Below are 21,692 nucleotides of genomic sequence, written 5' to 3'. Positions count from 1 at the left end.
AAGGGTTTTCAAGGTTAAGTCCTTAAATGAAGCCGAGTGTAAAGGCTCAAATCTGTCACTCATGAGAAATTTAAGGACAACATCCAAATTCCAGGCGATGGGAGCCGTTTGAATCTTCTTGGTCGTATCAAAAGACCTAAGTAAATCTCGTAGATCTTTATTATCAGAAAGGTCTAGGTTCCTGTGTCGAAAAACCGTCGCCAACATACTCCTGTAACCTTTAATAGTCGATGACGAGAAGTTATGCTTAGCTTTAAGGTCCAAGAAAAAATCTGCTATTTGGGAAAGCGATGTACTGGAAGAGGAAATCGCGTTAGTTCTACACCATTCCCTGAACAACTCCCACTTGGACTGATACACCTTGATGGTTGAAGACCTTCTTGCCCTTGCAATTGCCTTGGCTGCCTTCTTCGAAAATCCTCTAGCTCTAGCGAGTTTTTCGATAGTCTGAAGGCAGTCAGACGTAGAGCTCGGAGGTTTTGATGATTTCGGGCCAAGTGAGGTTGTCTGAGAAGATCGGGTCTCATGGGAAGGCTTCTCGGGACATCCACCATCCATTCCAGTACCTCTGGAAACCAGCTCCTTGACGGCCAGAACGGAGCTATCAGTGTCATTCTGGTCTCCTCGTGTGAAACGAACTTCTGAATCACTTTGTAAAGGATCTTGAACGGAGGGAAAGCATAAACCTCCATGTGTGACCAGTTCATCAGAAAAGCGTCTATGTGTAAAGCTTCGGGGTCTGGAACCGGAGAGCAGTAACACTCTAGTCGTTTGGTCTTCGCGGTGGCAAAGAGATCCACGAGAGGTCGACCCCATAACCGCCACAGACTCTTGCAGATGTCCGGGTGCAGAATCCATTCTGTGGAGAGAACCTGACCTTTCCTGCTGAGTCTGTCTGCGCTCACATTGTTGACCCCCTGGATGAACCGCGTCAAAAGAGTCACCTTCCTTTCCTCCGCCCAGATGAGGAGCAGTCTTGCAATCTCGAACAGGGGCCAAGAGTGGGTCCCGCCTTGTTTCGCAATATAGGCCAGAGCTGTCGTGCTGTCCGAATTGACTTGGACTACCTTGCCCCTGATCTGCTTTTCGAAGCCGATGAGAGCCAGATGAATAGCTAAAAGCTCTTTTTGATTGATGTGGAGAGAGGTTTGCTCCACCGTCCAAGTCCCCGAAAGTTCCTGCTTCTCTAGAGTGGCTCCCCACCCCGAGTTGGAGGCGTCGCAACACAACACGAGGTTTGGGTTCCTCTGAAGTAAAGACAAGCCTTCTTTCAGTCTGGGCTCGTTGTTCCACCATTGAAGATGAGACTTGATGGAAGTCGAGATGGGAATGCAATCCCTGTCGAGGCTGTCCCCTTTCTTCCAATGGCGGTTGAGATGAAACTGAAGAGGACGCAAGAACAACTTCCCCAGGGTCACGAACTTCTCTAACGACGAGAGAGTCCCCAGAAGACTCATCCAATCTCTGACGGAGCAAAGATCTCTCTTCAGGAACGTTTGTACTTTTAGGAGGGCTGCTTGGATTCTCACCGACGACGGAAAAGCCCGAAAACTCCGACTGTGAATCTCCATCCCCAAATAAAGAATCTCCTGGGATGGAATGAGTTGTGATTTTTCCGAGCTCACCAGGAGACCCAGTTCTCTGGAGAGATCCAAAGTCATCTTGAGGTCCTTCAAACAACAATCGGCTGAGGAGGCTCTTATCAGCCAATCGTCCAGATACAGAGAGGCCCTGATTCCCCTTGAATGCAGCATGCTTGCCACGTTCAGCATGATCTTGGTGAACAATAGAGGAGCCGTGCAGAGTCCGAAACAAAGAGCCCTGAACTGGAAGACCTTGTTTCCGTCCATGAACCTCAGATAACGTCTGCAGCTGGGATGAATCGGAAGGTGGAAATAGGCATCCTGAAGATCTAAAGAGACCATCCAATCGTCCTTCCTCACAGCTGCCAGAACTGTTTTCTGAGTCTCCATAGTGAACGTCGAGTTTTGGACGTAACCATTGAGCACACTTACGTCCAGAACCGGTCTCCACCCCCCGGAACTCTTGGGTACTAGAAAAAGGCGGTTGTAAAACCCCGGAGACGTAACATCCTGCAATTCCTCTATTGCTTGTTTCTCTAATAAAAGAGACGTCTGTAGAAGCATGGCTTGTTTCTTGGGACCCTCTCTGTATTTGGGCGAAAGATCCACTGGATCTGTGACTAAAGGAGGATTGGTCAGGAAGGGGATCTTGTAGCCTTCCTTTAACACCTGGACGGACCAGGGGTCCGCTCCATTCCTCTCCCAAGCCTCCCAAAAGTGAGTCAACCTGGCCCCCACTGCTGTCTGAAGGAGAGAGCAGTCAGACTTTACCTCGGCCGGACTTGCCCCCTCTGCCTCTAGGTTTCCTTCCTTCTGGTTTAAAAGAGCCTCTTCCAGAGGGCTTCCCACGAAAGGACTGAGGACGAAACCCAGAAGAAGATTCCTTAGGTTTACGAGAGGAGAATGACGGAGGCAAAACTTTCCTAGTCGAATGAGTAACTAAGTCATGTGTGGCCTTCTGAGTGAGAGCAGTAGCCACCTCGCCCACCAATTCCTAAGGAAATAAAGAATTAGACAAAGGTGCGAAAAGAAGGCCCGTTTTCTGATAGGGAGACACTCCTGCGGAGAGGAAAGAGCACATCGTGGCCCTTTTCTTGAGAATTCCAGCTGTAAACAAGGCAGCAAGTTCGTTGGAGCCATCCCTCACACCTTTGTCCAAGCAGGACATCAAATGAACCAAACCACTAGTGTCCGTTTCCGTCATATCAGAGACCCTCTTACTCAAAGCCCCCAAAGCCCAGTCCAAAAAATTAAAAACTTCGAAGGCCCTGAAAAGACCTTTAAGCAAATGGTCGAACTCTGGAATGGACCACCAAATCTTCGTCTTCCTTAAGGCAAGACGACGAGAAGCATCTACCAAACTTGAAAAATCCCCTTGTGCAGAAGAAGGAAAACTCAAGCCCAACACTTCACCAGTCTCATACCACACACTAGATTTAGAGGCTAACCTAGCGGGAGGAAAGGCAAAGGCCGTCTTGCCAAAAGATTTCTTGGAGTCCAACCAAGAACCCATTAACTTCAAGGCCCGCTTAGAGGATCGAGAAAGAACCATCTTGGTGTAAACTGGAACCTTAGTAGCTTTACCTAAGATGAATTCAGAAGGCGGAGAACGAGGGGCCACAGGGGTAAAAGAATCCGGGAAAATTCCAGTCAGAATAAGCATAAACTTGCGAAGGTCCACAGCATGCTGATAATGCTTCTCCTCCTCATTCTCAGAGACTTCCTCAATAGGATTATCCTCATCCGACTTTTCCTCTGGTTCGTCTTCTGGCAGTGCAGCAACAGCCGCAGCCTGAACCGAAGGAACAACGTCTGGATGGGACTGCCTGTCAAGGCCAACATCTGTGTCAATTTGATGGGGAGAAGTAGAAGTAGATTGATGCGAAACACGGACATGTAGACGTTCATCCTCAACCAACAACTGTTTAGACCGCTTAGAATCCGACTGTTGTTGAACAGAAGAACGCTTGAAATCCGAAGGTAACTGTTGAAGATCGCCGCGAGGTCGCGTAAAGTCCGAGGACTGTTGCTGCGAACGATCAAAGTAGTCAGGATGTCGCCGCTGTAAACCAATGTTTTGACGCGACGCGTCCAAAAGTTGTTGCCGCGGGCGATCCACTACTTCAAATTGTTGCCGCGTCTCGTCCACTTGTCGACGCCGATGCTCTTCCCCGCGACCAGAATACGCAAACTGGTCAACCAAAACTCTCTGATGCGACTCATCAAAATTAACCTGGCGTTGAACACTGTGAATGGGAGACCGTCTAAGTGATAACTCGTCAAGACCAGATACCATCGAACGTTTGTGCGATAACTGGTCTGACATCGAACGCCCAGACACAACGCCAACACCTGGTTGATAAGAATCCATCAACGACGAGAGTTGTTCCTTCATAGACAAAAGCGCAGTCCATTTCGGATCAACAGAACTCCTAGAAGGAAGATTCGCACTAATGTCACCACGCATTTCAGGGGAAGAAAGCCAATCCGATGGAAGAGGAGGTGCATGAATAGTAACAAGGTCCGAATCGGAAGGAATCATATCCACACGAACACGGTGATCTGAACGTTTGGCCGGAGTGCAAGCGCTGGGAGAACGGAAACGTTCCGGTGAACCCCACGAACAACATCCTGGACGCACAGGCGATTCCCGACGCTGTGAATCAACATGGGAGCGTTTAAGCGGTCTCGACGCTCGCCGCCAGATCTCACTCCCCGACCCTTCATCGGAAGACGGGGATAACGTATGAACCTCACCTTTCCTACGATGAGGGTGAACGACCTGAGCTACGGCAACAGGAACGTTCGAGGGGACGTCTGCACGATTGATGATGCTTCTCGTTCCCTTAAGCCGTTCGACATTACTTCTCCCATGGGTTCGAGAGCTCGAAAGAGGTCTAAGGCTAGGTGAACGACAAGATCGTGCCGACGCACCCTCCGCAACACTAAACACATTATCAACACTTGTCACAACACCGAGAGAGTCACGATTCTTCGGTACCACATCAGACACTCGTGTCGACGCACCTTCCGCAACACTAAACACATTATCAACACTTGTCACAACACTGAGAGAGTCACGATTCTTCGGTACCACATCAGACACTGAAACACTTTCCACAGTTCCGATAGGCTCACGGTTTTTCAATACCTTTAACTCGGAAAAGATAGTATTTCTATCGGCTGCTAAGGACTCAACTTTCTCACCAAGAGACAAAATAGCAGTAAACATGTCCTTCATAGTAGGTTCCTGATCTACCACAACAGGGGAAGGAACAGGATTAGGAACAGGTAAATTAGGTAAGGTTCTATCCACAGAACGGGAAGAACTACGCCTAACTCTATCTCTCTCTAATCTCCTAACATAACGATCGAAAGTAAAAAAATCATCATTAGTTAAGGAAAGACACTCATTACACCTATCATTTAATGAACAAAATTTACCCCTACATTTTACACAAATAGAATGAGGATCAATAGATCCTTTAGGAAGTCGTGTACGACAACCCTCACTAACACACCTACGCTGAGCAGGGGAGGAGTCGGCCATTTTAAAAGTTAACGTGAGAGACCGACAAGCAAAAAGTAAGGGAAAAAGCAATAAAGAAAATCTCAAACAAAAAGATTTCAAGATAAGAACCAAGGAGAATTAATCAACGATAGCTTAAACTCAAAAAAGAACGTTGTACATCACCAAACAACTTCCCAAGAGAGTAAAAACACGAGAGCGAACTTCTGTATGTCAGTCAGCTATGACGGCAGAGAGAAGAACTGGAGTTGGTGTGTAGTTCCACCTGTTCTACCGCTAGGGTGCGGTTGGTACACCTGGCGTATCTTCGATAGCGCGAGATTTGAATTTTCTGCCCTGGCGTCAGGGACTTCAGCTCTTTTATATAACCAGCGGGTAAGTTTTATATTTAAAAACGTAAAACTTATCTGCACTCAAAAATCCACAATATAATTTACTGTATATATATTTATGAATCTGTGATGTACTGAGGGAGTGATAGGTGAAGTGCAATATGGCAAAGGATTATTATACTGTACAATATTACAAATTAATATATTTAAGACGATACTGATAACTCACTAAAATGCGCACACCTGTAGTTTACCTGTTGCTTGACGCATTGCGATTCCACACACTGCTTGTTGGCATGTCTCAGTTTCACGTTCTGCTAGTTGACAAGTTTCGAATTCGTGCGCAACTGGGCCCTAGGTTCACATGCACTGTGGCGACGCGTTACTGCTTCACGTGTTTGCTGGTGGTGTGATTTGGCCTTGCAAGCTGTTGCGAGGCATATTTATCAAAGAGTGTGCACCTGTTACAGGGGTGCAATACTTAACAGGACAATAGCCCAAAAATTTGCTGACAGTGCTCCCAGAAGTGTATACAGAATACTCAAATACAAAGTGTCTATCAAATGAATTAGCCCTCAAAGGCGGCATACAAGGCGTTGGGAAGCAAGGGTTCTTCTCATCTGAAAATCAGAGAGCTTCGTCTGGAGCATTGGAACTTCCATAAATGAAGGCTAGAGCTCCTTCTCAAGAGGAGACCATTCATCTTCTCTAGGGAAGCAAGGATACTTGCTCAACAAGTGTAAGGTCTTAGGTCTTCTACTTGTCCTAGGAAAAGTTAGGCGAAGAATGGCCGGAGTGACAAGTTTCAGAAGCTGGAATCTCGCCAACTTTCCAGACCTCAAGGATGAAACCCAGGGGAGAACGAATGCTCCAAGATCTCTTCTTCCTCCTACTCTTAAACATATCACAAGACGAGTCCAAAGTGCAGCTGTGCCCTATACACAATGGACATAAAGGGTAAGGATCAACCTTCTCCTTGCTCATAAAGGTGCCGGTCAATCCGACACTTCTTTCCATTCGCATACTGCCCTATTAGAGAGCGTCGAGAACACGTCCATGCAGCTCAACAGCTAAAATCAGAATGAAGGCTCTGTGCACTGACATACTCCTACCACCAGTGGCTACTGATTTTTCATGGCTCGTTTGTAGCTTCCGCCAGAATGTATTTGCATAGGAACAGATAATCATTATTTCAATACTTTTCAAGGTACTGTAGCCTACAGTATTTTCTTTTACAGATAGCTGTAGGCTATGTGTTTTTCACAAGTGTTGAAGGCAGTAAGAGGAAAATTATTGGTAGTCAAACGAGAATGAATGATTGGTTCTTTAGTAAACCTAGTCTACTAACCAGAATTAATATAAAGTATTAACTGGATTTCTTAAAATCTATGATAATTAAAAAAAAAAACTATTATTAAGTTATATTTCATTTACAAAGACTAGGTTGTCTTGCTAAATTTGTTTTATTACTTACAGTGCTATATGGCATAAGGTAACTAAAATTTGGAGTGATGAAGCCAACAAAATTAACTAATGAGAAAGATCACAGAATGGAACTTGTAACTTGTTCCCTAGTCGCAGTATATCTGAAGATTGTTAAACGTGTCCTTATTTAAGAAAAATACCACCACATCAACTCACTTGACAAAATCCTCTTCCATGATAGGTGGATCCCATAAACGCTGGAGCGGATGCTGTATCAACCCATAGAGCTGGTTGAGCATTTGATTACGATCTTGTTCCCAGTCCCTTTCATCTTCCAATTTCTTTGCGGATTTTTTCCGTCCCTGAAGAATTCAAATGCTTAAATCTATATGCAATACAGAACTATGTGCATCTTTAGTACAAAAGACTGAATTTCAAAATTTTGTATCTAATAACAAATGGTCATTAGTGTTGAGGAACAGCATCATTTGAGAGCTTTGATAAATTTATAATGCGTAAATATATAAACACAACTTCATTTCTAATAACATTTTCACAAAGCTCTTATGAAAAATCACAAATTTTAAAGGTAATTTTTATCTTTCCTAGCTATATAAACACGAGCCATTTATTAGGATTACAATTTCAGCACAGCTAGAAATTCGACTGTTAAAATTCATAACGACGTATCGGTAGTTACAGGTGGGTAACGGGAGAGGCCCCACACCCTTGACAGCTCACTAAGAAGCCCTTTTGACTCTCATCTAGAAATTGCGGGGTGGATGAAGAGGGAAGTATAACTTGAAGGATTCTGTTTTGTAAAGTTAGGGAAAATCACAAATTCTGAAAGTAATTTGTATTTTCCTTAGTTAAACAAACCTGGGTCCTTTAGTAGGAGTAAGATCCAGTGTAAGCTGGAGATGGCCAATAAAGAAATTACATAGGTTCTCGCAGCCACTACTAACCACTGGAGGTGGTGGATGGGTTATGTCAGTGCTCAGTGTACATACATACATACATATACCAAGGCACTTCCCCCAATTTTGGGAGGTAGCCGACATCAACAAATGAAACAAAACAAAAAGGGGACCTTTACTCTCTAAATTCCTCCCAGCCTGACAAGGGACTCAACCAAGTTCAGCTGGTAGTGCTAGGGTGCCACAGCCCACCCTACCCCATTATCCACCACAGATGAAGCTTCATAATGCTAAATCCCCTACTGCTGCTACCTCCGCGGTCATCTAAGGCACCAGAGGAAGCAGCAGTGTACTCAATTGTAATTCAGGCTTGGACTTGTGGGGTGGATGCAGTGGGAATTGAAACCAAAAGGAAAAATACAAATTAATTTTAAAATTCGTGGTTTGTTCCTACACGGAAACAAACCGCTTTTCTTTAGCAGGAAAGTCAACCTTAGGTAGGAGTAAGTCCCGCTTGCCCAACTACCTGGCTAGCGACCCGGGGTCATTATGCACAGTCCAGTGAGAAGAAAAGGAGCAACAGAACCCTGCATTCCATGACACAGAATGCTGCGCCCAAAAAAAAAGGGAAGATTGAAAGTTAAAGGCCATAATGTGTTGAGCTCAGTAGGTTGAATATAGAGAACTATCTTTGCAGGAATGTCCTGATAAGCTAATACAGGTATGACAAATTTTTAAAGAAATTTTTATTTTTCTTAACTATACAAACCTTGAGTCCTTTACATAGGAGAATGATAACTGAGAATAAGGCAATTAAAACTTTATAACAAGGTGCAAACAACCACGCTGGTTCACCAACAACTCTCTTAGATAGCAGCTGCGATTTTCCAGGGGGATGGTCCTGGCAGGTAAGTATGAGTAGAGGACTAAGGTTTGTATAGTTACGAAAAATAAAAATAATTTGAAATAATTTGTCATTTGTTCCTACTCAAATACCTACCACCATCCTTTCCATAGGAGACTAAAATTTAGGCAGGAGAAGTCCCCATTTTAACTGGCTGGAAATGTATCCCAGGAACTCAAAACTCATGTATTTGTCTCCTGGAAAGAGTTCAGCTTCCCTTCACCACATGTACCAGTGGTTTAACAATACCAGCAAGTCCATGGCCCTTGCTTTAAGGGTTGATTTGAGCCAAAAATACTGGCGAAATTATGTGAAGGGTCCGAGTCACTTCCTGAGAGGAGCTTTTATGATTACAAATTGGCCTGCTTACATCACATTCCCCCTCGTTAGGAGGGTCGGGAAAAGACACTTCTATACTTGCGTACAAAACAGTTCGGTGGAGCTTACCTGCCTATTAGATCGAGTCTAGCTGGCGAGGTTCTAGATACTGTGTCCCAAGAGAAGGGAAGATTAAAAGAGAGAGAAAGGCCACTTGCTCTTTACTTTTACCCTATAGAGTCCTTTCAATGACGTCACTGGGAATCGCCGGCGGCCATGCTGGAGGGCATACAAAGCGAAAACATGGCAGCTGCTACAGCGAATATGGACAATGAGAGCGACTTTGTCAAACAATTGTCGGGTGATGATAAGCGTTTTTACAAGCAGAAACTCGATCTAATTGATGGCCTAGATCCATACCAGATGCAGAATTCATTCAGTCAAAATATTGAGGATTTTCCCAGTATTTCATACATTGATATGGTGAACTACTTGGTACTGTCGGCCAACCCAGAACATGAGTGGGCATACATTTCCATTGAATAATCTGCTTCCAGAATTCGTTGTTTTTCCCTTTAATGTTTTTAAGTCCAAAATTAGATAAACACTGGGCCAATGAAGAGAGTGTTTATAATTATAAAGCTAATATTGATCATTTAGCCTAACCTAGTGTATTATAATTTTTGATTGTCAAAATGTATGTAAAAGTTTTGCATTATAATGTCAAATCTTTATCAGTTCATGCCTAAACATTGTGTTTGTGTTTGGTTACAAATGCTATAATTTCTTATATACATATAAACACATGATGGACAAACTCTATTGTAATGCTCTTGGATGATCGTTTTGCCTCCTTGAAATTAAATGCGCAAGTTCAATTATTTTTTCAATGTTTCATATATAAGTTGAAGACCCCTTTGGGTTAAACCAGCTTTCAGATATTATTATTATTTATAATCAATGTTTGTTCATCACATAGGCCTTTATGTCTGCACAATTTAATACGCAAATTAAAATAAATATAAATATAACTTAATTATATATAGGAATGAGCACCTTGACGAAATAGAGACCTAGGTAAGTAGCCTTTGTTAATATAGCCAATATGGGCGCTTTTAATTTTTGTTTTGAAAATCTGAGATGACCCTTTGATGTTTAAAAATTGAGATGCCCCCTGCCCCCACCACACTACACACTGAACTGACGATGATACTTGTCAAGTCACCTATGCGATCGGATATAGCATGTTTACACAGGAATAATGATACTTTTAGGGCCTAGCCGAGACTGACCTGATGTGAAATGATCAGAACAAATACGTGCGTAGGGTAGTGAGGATTCACGTGATATTCTGGTCAACCACAAGTCACGCCAGCACTTGGATAATTCTTCTGTATCTTTGTCCTGATTCTGAATAACTGCCGGTATGTGGTAGAAACTCTTGTCATCTCTTCGTCCTCGATTCCCACAGCCAACAATAGCGCAAAAACTGGGCATTGTGTGAATGTGAATGTGATGAAATGGCTAAATATTCAACAGTTCAACCATAGCTATTCACTGAACGCGTCTTTGTTTGCCCTCCAAGATGGCGGACCGGAAGTTTGATGACGTGTATTGAAAGGACTCTATACTAACATGTAACCTCTGCCTTCAATCAGGAGTTAGTGGTTCTGTGAAAAGAGTCGAGGGAGCTAAACCACCTGCTATGCAGCTACAGGAGAGAGTATCCACGGATCTCTGGTCACATCCCGCAGATAATGAGTAATGATGTCGTTTGACGTCTCCATACACATGCTTGGAATGCCTGCATCACAGAGAAATTCTTTCTAAAAGCAAAAGAGGCAATGATTCCTCTGATATCATGAAATTTTATCTGTGCTCTTCCTGAGGAAGAAGGTGCAGATGGTGAAAGGGTTCAAACAATCACTTCTCTCAGCCAAAACGAAATTGTGTTTTTTGATATCTTTTTTTTCGTCATTTTGCAGGCGCGGTGAGACGGCGCCTGTACACTTCAGATAGGGCCTTAGTGCTCTCACAGGAGACAATAACAACTAATCAGGTCATCAGGATCATCGATTACTGCCATAAAAATTGTGATCCATAAAGTTAAAAGCCTGGAATCCAGAATGAAAAGATTTCAAGTATTGGCTATGAATTTACGGACAAAGGAGAGCAAAACCTGCCTCCACACCCTTGAATGAGTGATTTTGAGAAAGAGACCATGAATTTCACTGACCCATTAAGCTGAGGATAATGTGAGCAAGAAATCATCTTCAAGGTAAGATCTTTATCCAAGGCTTGCCATAATGGTTCATAGGGTGCCCCCTTCAGGGAACGTAGGACTTGACAACGTTCCAGGATGGTATTCTCACCTCAACTGGAGGGCAGGTCTACTCATAGTTTTGTATGAGTATAAAGATTTCCTCTAAAGAAGAAATATCTACCCCTTTTAGCCTATAGCCTTGGCTTAAGGCTAAACGATAGCCTTTTATCACTGAAATGGAGCAAAGTTTCTTATTACAGAGGTATAACAAAACAGCGGCTATCAATGGTAAAGAGGCTACGAGAGGCGAGACACCCCTCTTACGACACCAACCACAAAAGACTTCCCATTTGGCTGGATAGACCGCTGTTGAGGACTTGCAAAGGCATCCTGACACCTCCTTTGCAGTCTCTTATGAAAAGCTTTAATACGAGATGCTGGATGGCTTCCATGCACAGTGGAACAGGTCAATGAGAGGAGGCAGCTCCCTTGGAGTCTCTGCCAGCAGAAGTAGAAGGTCCATGTACCTTTCCATCTGCAGTCACTTTGGAGTTATGAGGGTCATGTTGAAGTTGGGCATCACCCGTACTCGATTTAAAATGTTCCTTATTAGGCAGAGTAGCGGAAAACACACAAGTCGAGGCTGTCCCACGGGTGCTGAAAAGCATCCTCGAATGCCAACTCTGGGTCTGGAGCTGGAGAGTAGTATACTGGAAGCTTGTGGTTCAAAGATGTTGCAAATAGGTCTACCATCAGAGAACCCTACAAAGTCAGGATCTCCTTTGCTACACGATGACATAAAGACCATTCGGTACCACCTATCTCTGGTTTCCTGCTCAACCTGTCAGCCACAACTTTCCTTCTGGCTGGAATGAAGCAAACTGTAAGGGCAATCGAGTTGAGCTCCGCCCCCTCAAGTGTATCTAATGTAAGTTGGTACAACTGCAGTGACATTGTACCTCCTTGTTTGTTGATGTAGGCCACCATAGTGATGACGTCACTCATCAGCAAACACCACCGATTGACCTGTCAGAAGAGGGTAAAATGCTGGAGAGCCAGAAATTCTGTTTTCTTCTCCTGATCATTTGTGTGTTCTTGCGGTTCTGCTTTGGATCATACAAGTAAAAAACATAAAAACGCAACAATAAAAACTACTATAAAACATCACTGACGTTTACAACAAAATTCTAGCTGTAACATCTGTGGCGCACTACAATAACTCTCTCTCTCTCTCTTCACATTAAATTCTAATCATATCCCTTCAATTCATTTCCCTTCTTTTCATCATTTTTATCTAATTATTTTCAGCTTATTTCCTTTTAAAAATATTTGATTCTTTTCTACCTTATAGATTAATACAGCCATTTTAGTTTAAATACATACAGTAAATAGAATACAAAGCAAATGCACGCATTAAATTTACTGCTAATGATGAAACACAAAAGATTCAAATCCATTATACTTGAATTAAAAGTTGAGGTATAATCAATAGCAAAATCACTAAATTTTTAGCATAGAAAAGATTACTGTACATTAGGTTTGGTTGGGTAATAGGGAAAAGATGGATTCAGGTTGTAAACAAACACTTAAGTGGCACTGCTCTCTTCAAAAACAAATAGTAGAGATTCTCAAGTTGCACGTTGTCTGCTAAGCTAACGAATTTAGAATAGGAAGTGCTATGACGGCCTTCTAGAACGCCAGAATCATTGGGTTCCCCTTACACACACCAAGTCTGTTTTTACATTGATACACTGGCCCTTACGCAGAGAAGAAAATATTTCTTTGATATACATACATACATACATATACCAAGGCACTTCCCCCAATTTTGGGGGGTAGCTGACATCAACAAATGAAACAAAAACAAAAAAGGGGACCTCTACTCTCTACGTTCCTCCCAGCCTGACAAGGGACTCAATCTAGTTCACCTGGTACTGCTAGGGTGCCACAGCCCACCCTCCCACATTATCCACCACAGATGAAGCTTCATAATGCTGAATCCCCTACTGCTGCTACCTCCGCAGTCATCTAAGGCATTGGAGGAAGTAGCAGGGCCTACCGGAACTGCGTCACAATCGCTCGCCATTCATTCCTATTTCTAGCACGCTCTCTTGCCTCTCTCACATCTATCCTCCTATCACCCAGAGCTTCTTTCACTCCATCCATCCACCCAAACCTTGGCCTTCCTCTTGTACTTCTCCCATCAACTCTTGCATTCATCACCTTCTTTAGCAGACAGCCATTTTTCATTCTTTGATGTACATTCTGTTATTATGAATTCTCTTTCCTAACCTAACAGGTAAGTCCTTAGGTAGAACACAGTTTCAGAACCCAAAAATTTAACTTTGTACAAAAATCTCATAAGATAATACCCTAATTATAAAATAAAAACACAGAGGCAAATAAACGGAATATAATGACAAAATACCTTAGTAGCCAGAGCTGTATCCAGAGACGGTTTGTTAGAATGCTTTTCAAAGGCTTCAGTCAAGGTACAAGCAATGTAGGTTGTCATTTTAACAATATTCAACCAAGTAAGTCGCTCACTTGATGACATGTCGTTTCCTTCTACAACAGGAGATATTTCTGAGGCCAGTTTTGTCATAGCTGAAAATAGGAAAGAAAGGTGATACAGTCTAAATTAGCACATGTTTCCACAGTGAACAATAAGGCAATAATCTATTTACAACTTTTTACTGGTGACATAAGATGGAGCTGAATAAAATATACAGAAATAACTACTATTTCAAAGCACTTTAAAACACTGAAAATTAACTATGTACATAAAGACTCTTCCCTTGGTTAATACTACAAACTTTTAAAATAATTTGTATTTTTCCTAACTGTAAAAACCGGAGTCACTTATATTGGTTTACTTCATTTTTGCTTTTCCATGGCCAATGAAGGAAGCTCTGGGTGATAGGAGGATAGATGTGAGCGAGGCAAGAGAGCGTGCTAGAAATAGGAATGAATGGCGAGCGATTGTGACACAGTTCCGGTAGGCCCTGCTGCTGCCTCCGATGCCTTAGATGACCGCGGAGGTAGCAGCAGTAGGGGATTCAGCATTATGAAGCTTCATCTGTGGTGGATAATGGGGGAGGGTGGGCTGTGGCACCCTAGCAGTACCAGCTGAACTCGGTTGAGTCCTTTGTTAGGCTGGGAGGAACGTAGAGAGTAGAGGTCCCCTTTTTGTTTTTGTTTATTTGTTGATGTCGGCTACCCCCCAAAATTGGGGGAAGTGCCTTGGTATATGTATGTATGTATGACCAGAATTACAAGGGAACATTCTGATAACATTGTATGGTTGCAGCTATCTCAACTACTCCGCGACGAAACGGCTGGCCCAGCGGCAGTTGCCTCACTTTGCTCATGGTCAGGACTTGTGGGGTGGATGAGGCAGGAAATCTAACAAAAATGACTTTAAGGTTCGCGTAGCTAGGAAAAATATACATTTTTAAAATTTGTAGATTGTTCCTAGGGGAATACAAACCCTCGTCCTTTATAGGGATGACTTCCGTAGTGGGGGAGAAATGAATGATTGATTTTGAGTTTTCTGGCATGCTGACATCGTGGGTCATTGAAGACGATATTGTTTGTTATAAATAAAAAAAAGGAAATTCAATTTGAAGCCATAGAAAGTGAAGATGTCCTTATAAAAGTTAGTGTTCAGAAGACCTGCTTCTAAAATAAAACTAAAAGTATCAGTATTATTATTACAGTATTACTATCCAAGCAACAACCCTAATTGGAAAAGCAAGATGCTATAAGCCCAGGGGCCCCAACAGGGAAAAATAGCCCAGTGAGGAAAGGAAATAAGGAAATAAATAAATGAAGAGAACAAATTAACAATAAATCATTCTAAAAAAGGCAACAATGTCAAAACAGATATGTCATATATAAACTATTAACAACGTCAAAAACAAATACTGTATGTCATATATAAACTATAAAAAGACTCATGTCGGCCTGGTCAACAAAAAAGCATTTGCTCCAACTTTGAACTTTTGAAGTTCTACTGATTCAACTACACATCCTGCCCAAGAATCTTGACAAGGATGAACATGCCATCCTCACCTCAAACCCCAAAGACATACTGTATCTATTTCTTAAGGTCCTAAATGCCACAATAAATGCCATACTGTCAATTTAATGCTTGGTAAAAAATTATCACAGAGGATGGGATATCTTCTTGGTCTCAATTCAGCTGTAGCATTCTTTGCCAGAAAATCCGCCTCTCCATTTCCAGTCACACCTACGTGTGCCGGAACCCAGTAAAAATTAACTGTTATACCTAATGGCACGAAACCTCTGGTTGTGGTTTTCACGCCCCAGTTACTTATACCGACACCTATTTAGGTGAGCGAGCTGGGTTCATCCCTGGCATTCCTATGCAACTTTTTTCTCTGGTAATACATAGCAGTTATATACCTTAGAAATGATGCTAAAGGAGCATTTCACGGAGTGGCACAGGTGGAGCCCAGAAATCAACTGTTATACCTATCAGCCCAATAATGGAGCCGCATTAAAATCTTTAAAACTAAAGTTACTGGAATTAGAAACTTTTAAAGCTTGTAAGACACTGCTTGCATCACTAAAAATGGAAAAATGACCCTCTTTTAATGCTATTTTCTCAATAGCAGTCATTGTCTGTCAAATTTACGAAGAAGGTGGAGATATATCTGTGGACAAAAAAACACACTGCCATATTTCCAACTTTGTATTTAAAAAATAGAGAAAAGGATGCCATTGATGTTTATAATGAAAACAATTACTTTAAATGTAAAACATCAATGATATGAAACTCAAGTTTTTAATAGTTAGTTTTGTATCATTATTCAGTCGTACTAAAAAGAAACATGGCACAAACTTTGCATTTTGGTTGCGGCCTTCACAGGAATATAATCTTTTAATGCGTTGTTGATTCTAAAAGGAGAGATTACAGGAATTTAGTGGGGTGAGGTTTACTTTGAAGTCGGAAATATGGCAATGTATTTTTGACAAATAGTTTGGCAGTAAATAAGACACAATTGGAAATCATTTGTATTTTTTCTTAAGTAGACAAACCTTGAGCTCTTTACAGTGTATTTTATTTTGGCAAATTCTGAAAACTAGCCATAACACTTTTTAGCTCGGTATACAATGACTACCCTCCACTTACTATCGGGGGGGCGGTAGCGTGGGGCAGACCAGCCACCCCGCTCACAAACGCACAAGTGAAATGACGTCGCATTTTTATCGCAGGCCGGACTTTTTAGGGGGACTAGGTGACGGTAGGACAGGTATGTGTAAAGTGCTCAAGGTTCGTATAGTTAAGAAAAATACAAATTATTTCCAAATTTGTCATTTGTTCCAGCGCCTAATACAAACCATTTCACTCTTTACGGCAGAGACTAACCCTTAGGTGAGTGGTTCTTAACCAACTGGCTGATTTCTGACGTTGGGTGTGATTTTTGTGCTTTGCAACAAGCTTAATAGATACCCAGAGACCTCCCTAACTCTCAATATGTGTGTGAGAGCTAACAGTCTGGGCAATCTGTGCGATTGTGTGCAAACTAAGCATTATGACTTGACCAGATAAGGGAAAACTTGAGTTAAACTCCATAATTTGCCTACACTTTGCCCGACTCCACCTTCCATGAACAGGGACATAAATATATATACAGTCAGCCTCCATATCCCCCAGTTCTTTCTTGGCGATTCGCGACACAAAGAATCGTATGCAGTTTTGTATCTAATCACAAATCAAGGTTCGCTAAATTTTCTATAGCTAAATTATCTACTAAATATTCAAGAAAATTTTATATAATTGGGAAATTGAATGTGTTTGAGATGAAGTGTCTAAGGAGTATGGCTGGTGTATCTCGAGTAGATAGGGTTAGGAACGAAGTGGTGAGAGTGAGAACGGGTGTAAGAAATGAGTTAGCAGCTAGAGTGGATATGAATGTGTTGAGGTGGTTTGGCCATGTTGAGAGAATGAAAACTGGATGTCTGCTAAAGAAGGTGATGAATGCAAGAGTTGATGGGAGAAGTACTAGAGGAAGGCCAAGGTTTGGGTGGATGGATGGAGTGAAGGAAGCTCTGGGTGATAGGAGGATAGATGTGAGCGAGGCAAGAGAGCGTGCTAGAAATAGGAATGAATGGCGAGCAATTGTGACGCAGTTCCGGTAGGCCCTGCTGCTGCCTCCGATGCCTTAGATGACCGCGGAGGTAGCAGCAGTAGGGGATTCAGCATTATGAAGCTTCATCTGTGGTGGATAATGTGGGAGGGTGGGCTGTGACACCCTAGCAGTACCAGCTGAACTCGGTTGAGTCCCTTGTTAGGCTGGGAGGAACGTAGAGAGTAGAGGTCCCCTTTTTGTTTTTGTTTATTTGTTGATGTCGGCTACCCCACAAAATTGGGGGAAGTGCCTTGGTATATGTATGTATGTATGACCAGAATTACAAGGGAACATTCTGATAACATTGTATGGTTGCCAGCTATCTCAACTACTCCGCGACGAAACGGCTGGCCCAGCGGCGGTTACCTCACTTTGCTCATGGTCAGGACTTGTGGGGTGGATGAGGCAGGAAATCTAACAAAAATGACTTTAAGGTTCGCGTAGCTAGGAAAAATATACATTTTTAAAATTTGTAGATTGTTCCTAGGGGAATACAAACCCTCGTCCTTTATAGGGATGACTTCCGTAGTGGGGGAGAAATGAATGATTGATTTTGAGTTTTCTGGCATGCTGACATCGTAGGTCATTAATGACGATATTGTTTGTTATCAATAAAAAAAAAGAAATTCAATTTGAAGCCATAAAAGTGAAGATGTCCTTATAAAAGTTAGTGTTCAGAACACCTGTTTCTAAAATAAAACTAAAAGTATCAGTATTATTATTATTACTATCCAAGCAACAACCCTAGTTGGAAAAGCAAGATGCTATAAGCCCAGGGGCCCCACCAGGGAAAAATAGCCCAGTGAGGAAAGGAAATAATGAAATAAATAAATGAAGAGTAAAAATTAACAATAAATCATTCTAAAAAAGGCAACAACGTCAAAACAGATATGTCCTATATAAACTATTAAAAACGTCAAAAACAAATATGTCATATATAAACTATAAAAAGACTCATGTCGGCCTGGTCAACAAAAAAGCATTTGCTCCAACTTTGAACTTTTGAAGTTCTACTGATTCAACTACACATCCTGCCCAAGAATCTTGACAAGGATGAACATGCCATCCTCACCTCAAACCCCAAAGACATATCTATTTCTTAAGGTCCTAAATGCCACAATAAATGCCATACTGTCAATTTAATGCTTGGTAAAAAAAATTATCACAGAAGATGGGATATCTTCTTGTTCTCAATTCAGCTGTAGCATTCTTTGCCAGAAAATCTGCCTCTCCATTTCCAGTCACACCTACGTGTGCCGGAACCCAGAAAAAAATTAACTGTTATACCTATCAGCCCAATAATGGAGCCGCATTAGAATCTTTAAAACTAAAGTTACTGGAATTAGAAACTTTTAAAGCTTTTACGACACTGCTTGCATCACTAGAAATGGAAAAATTACCCTCTTTTAATGCTATTTTCTCAATAGCAGTCATTGTCTGTCAAATTTACGAAGAAGGTCGAGATATATCTGTGGACAAAAACACACACTGCCATATTTCCAACTTTGTATTTGAAAAATAAAGCAAAGGATGACATTGATGATTATAATAAAAACAATTACTTTAAATGTAAAACATCAATGATATGAAACTCAAGTTTTTAATATGTTATTTTCCTTAGTAAAATAAATTTTTGAATATACTTACCCGATGATCATATAGCTGTCAGCTCTGCTGCCCGACAGAAAAACCTACGGGCGGAATACGCCAGCGATCGCTATACAGGTGGGGGTGTACATCAACAGCGCCATCTGTCAAGTAGGTACTCAAGTACTCGATGTCAACAAAGAACCAATTTTCTCCTCTGTCCACTGGGTCTCTATGGGGAGGATGGGTGGGTCCTTTAATTTATGATCATCGGGTAAGTATATTCAAAAATTTATTTTACTAAGGAAAATAACATTTTTCAATATTAAACTTACCCGATGACCATATAGCTGATTCACACCCAGGGGGGTGGGTAGAGACCAGCATTACATGTTGACATTATATGAGCTAAGTATTCCGTATTTCATTTTAGCAGTTATTCAAAATAACAAACTTAAAATAAATAAGTACCTGGTAAGGAAGTCGACTTGAACAATTACTCTGCCTTTTTAAGTACGTCTTCCTTACTGAGCCTCGCGATCCTCATAGGATGCTGAGCGACTCCTAGGAGCTGAAGTATGAAGGGTTGCAACCCATACTAAAGGTCCTCATCAAAACCTCTAATCTAGGCGCTTCTCAAGAAATGACTTTGACCACCCGCCAAATCAACCAGGATGCGAAAGGCTTCTTAGCCTTCCGGACAACCCAAAACAATAATAAAACATTTCAAGAGACAGATTAAAAAGGTTATGGAATTAGGGAATTGTAGTGGTAGAGCCCTCACCACTACTGCACTCGTTGCTACGAATGGTCCCAGAGTGTAGCAGTTCTCGTAAAGAGACTGGACATTCTTAAGATAAAAGACGCGAACACTGATTTGCTTTTCCAATAGGTTGCGTCGAATATACTTTGCAGAGATCTATTTTGTTTAAAGGCCACGGAAGTTGCGACAGCTCTAACTTCGTGTGTCCTTACCTTCAGCAAAGCTTGGTCTTCCTCATTCAGATGGGAATGAGCTTCTCGTATTAACAGTCTGATAAAATAGGATAAAGAATTCTCTGACAAAGGCAAAGATGGATTCTTAACTGAACACCATAAAGCTTCAGACGGGCCTCGTAAAGGTTTTTAAATAGAACTTAAGAGCTCTTACAGGATATAATACTCTTTCTAGTTCATTTCAAACCATGCGATAAGTTTGGAATATCGAACGATATTGGTCAAGGCCGAGAAGGCAGCTCGTGTTTGGCTAGAAAACCAAGTTGTAGAACATGTAGCCGTTTCGGATGAGAATCCGATGTTCTTGCTGAAGGCATGAATCTCACTGACTCTTTTAGCTGTGGTTAAGCATATCAGGAAAAGAGTCTTAAAGGTGAGATCTTTCAGGGAGGCTGATTGAAGCGGTTCGAACCTGTCTGACATAAGGAATCTTAGTACCACGTCTAAATTCCAACCAGGTGTAACCAAACGACGCTCCTTCGTGGTCTCAAAAGACTTAAGGAGGTCTTGTAGATCTTTATTGTTGGAAAGATCTAAGCCTCTGTGACGGAAGACTGATGCCAACATGCTTCTGTAACCCTTGATAGTGGGAGCTGAAAGAGATCGTTCTTTCCTCAGATATAAGAGAAAGTCAGCTATTTGAGTTACAGAGGTACTGGTCGAGGATACGGATACTGACTTGCACCAGTTTCGGAAGATTTCCCACTTCGATTGGTAGATTCTAAGGGTGGATGTTCTCCTTGCTCTAGCAAACGCTCTGGTTGCCTCCTTCGAAAAGCCTCTAGCTCTCGAGAGTCTTTCGATAAACTGAAGGCAGTCAGACGAAGAGCGTGGAGGCCTTGGTGTACCTTCTTTACGCGTGGCTGACGTAGAAGGTCCACCCTTAGGGGAAGTGTTTTGGGAACGTCTACTAGCCATCGAAGTACCTCGGTGAGTTATTCTCTCGCGGGCCAGAGGGAAGCAACTAGCGTCAACCTTGTCCCTTCGTGAGAGGCGAACTTCTGCAGTACCTTGTTGACAATCTTGAACGGAGGGAATGCATATAGATCTAGATGTGACCAATCTAGTAGAAAGGCATCTATATGAACTACAGTGAACCCTCGTTTATCGCGGTAGATAGGTTCCAGTCGCGGCCGCGATAGGTGAAAATCCGCGAAGTAGTGACACCATATTTACCTATTTATTCAACATGTATATTCAGACTTTTAAAACCTTCTCTTGTACGTAGTACTGTTAACAAACTACCCTTTAATGTACAGAACACTTAATGCATGTACTACAGTACCCTAAACTAAAGCAGGCACAAATATTAAAGGTGATTTTATATCATGCATTTCCTAAACATGCTAAAAAGCACGATAAAAAATGGCAACCAATGTTTTGTTTACATTTATCTCTGATCTTAATGTAGAAACAAACTGGAGGTAGAGCTTTGCTTATTACCCAGACATATTTCCCATACTTTTCCCTTAGAACTACATCACATCTTCCTACTTTAGATATATATAGATATATATATATATATATATATATATATATATATATATATAAATATATATATGTGTGTGTGTGTATATATATATATATTTATATGTATACACATATACATACCTACATATATACATAAATACATGCATACATATATATATATATTACTGTATATATATGGGTTATGGAAAA

General features: G+C 41.7%; 1 protein-coding gene across 1 annotated transcript in view; it reads right to left on the bottom strand.

The window, feature by feature from the left end:
- Positions 1 to 21,692, bottom strand: part of Cap-D2 (CAP-D2 condensin subunit) — a 307,837-nt gene that overhangs the window by 257,621 nt on the left and 28,524 nt on the right. Inside the window, exons 4-5 of the mRNA XM_068368385.1 lie at positions 13,700 to 13,878; positions 7,086 to 7,231 (exon numbers count right to left, since the gene is read on the bottom strand). Coding sequence (XP_068224486.1) covers positions 7,086 to 7,231; positions 13,700 to 13,878 — 325 coding nt within the window. The remainder of the gene's footprint in view (positions 1 to 7,085; positions 7,232 to 13,699; positions 13,879 to 21,692) is intronic.

Source organism: Palaemon carinicauda, unplaced genomic scaffold (genome assembly GCF_036898095.1).
Source record: "Palaemon carinicauda isolate YSFRI2023 unplaced genomic scaffold, ASM3689809v2 scaffold2, whole genome shotgun sequence".
Lineage (NCBI taxonomy): Eukaryota > Metazoa > Arthropoda > Malacostraca > Decapoda > Palaemonidae > Palaemon > Palaemon carinicauda.
The sequence above is the reverse complement of the archived record's forward strand: the minus strand, read 5'-3'. Positions and strand labels throughout refer to the sequence as shown.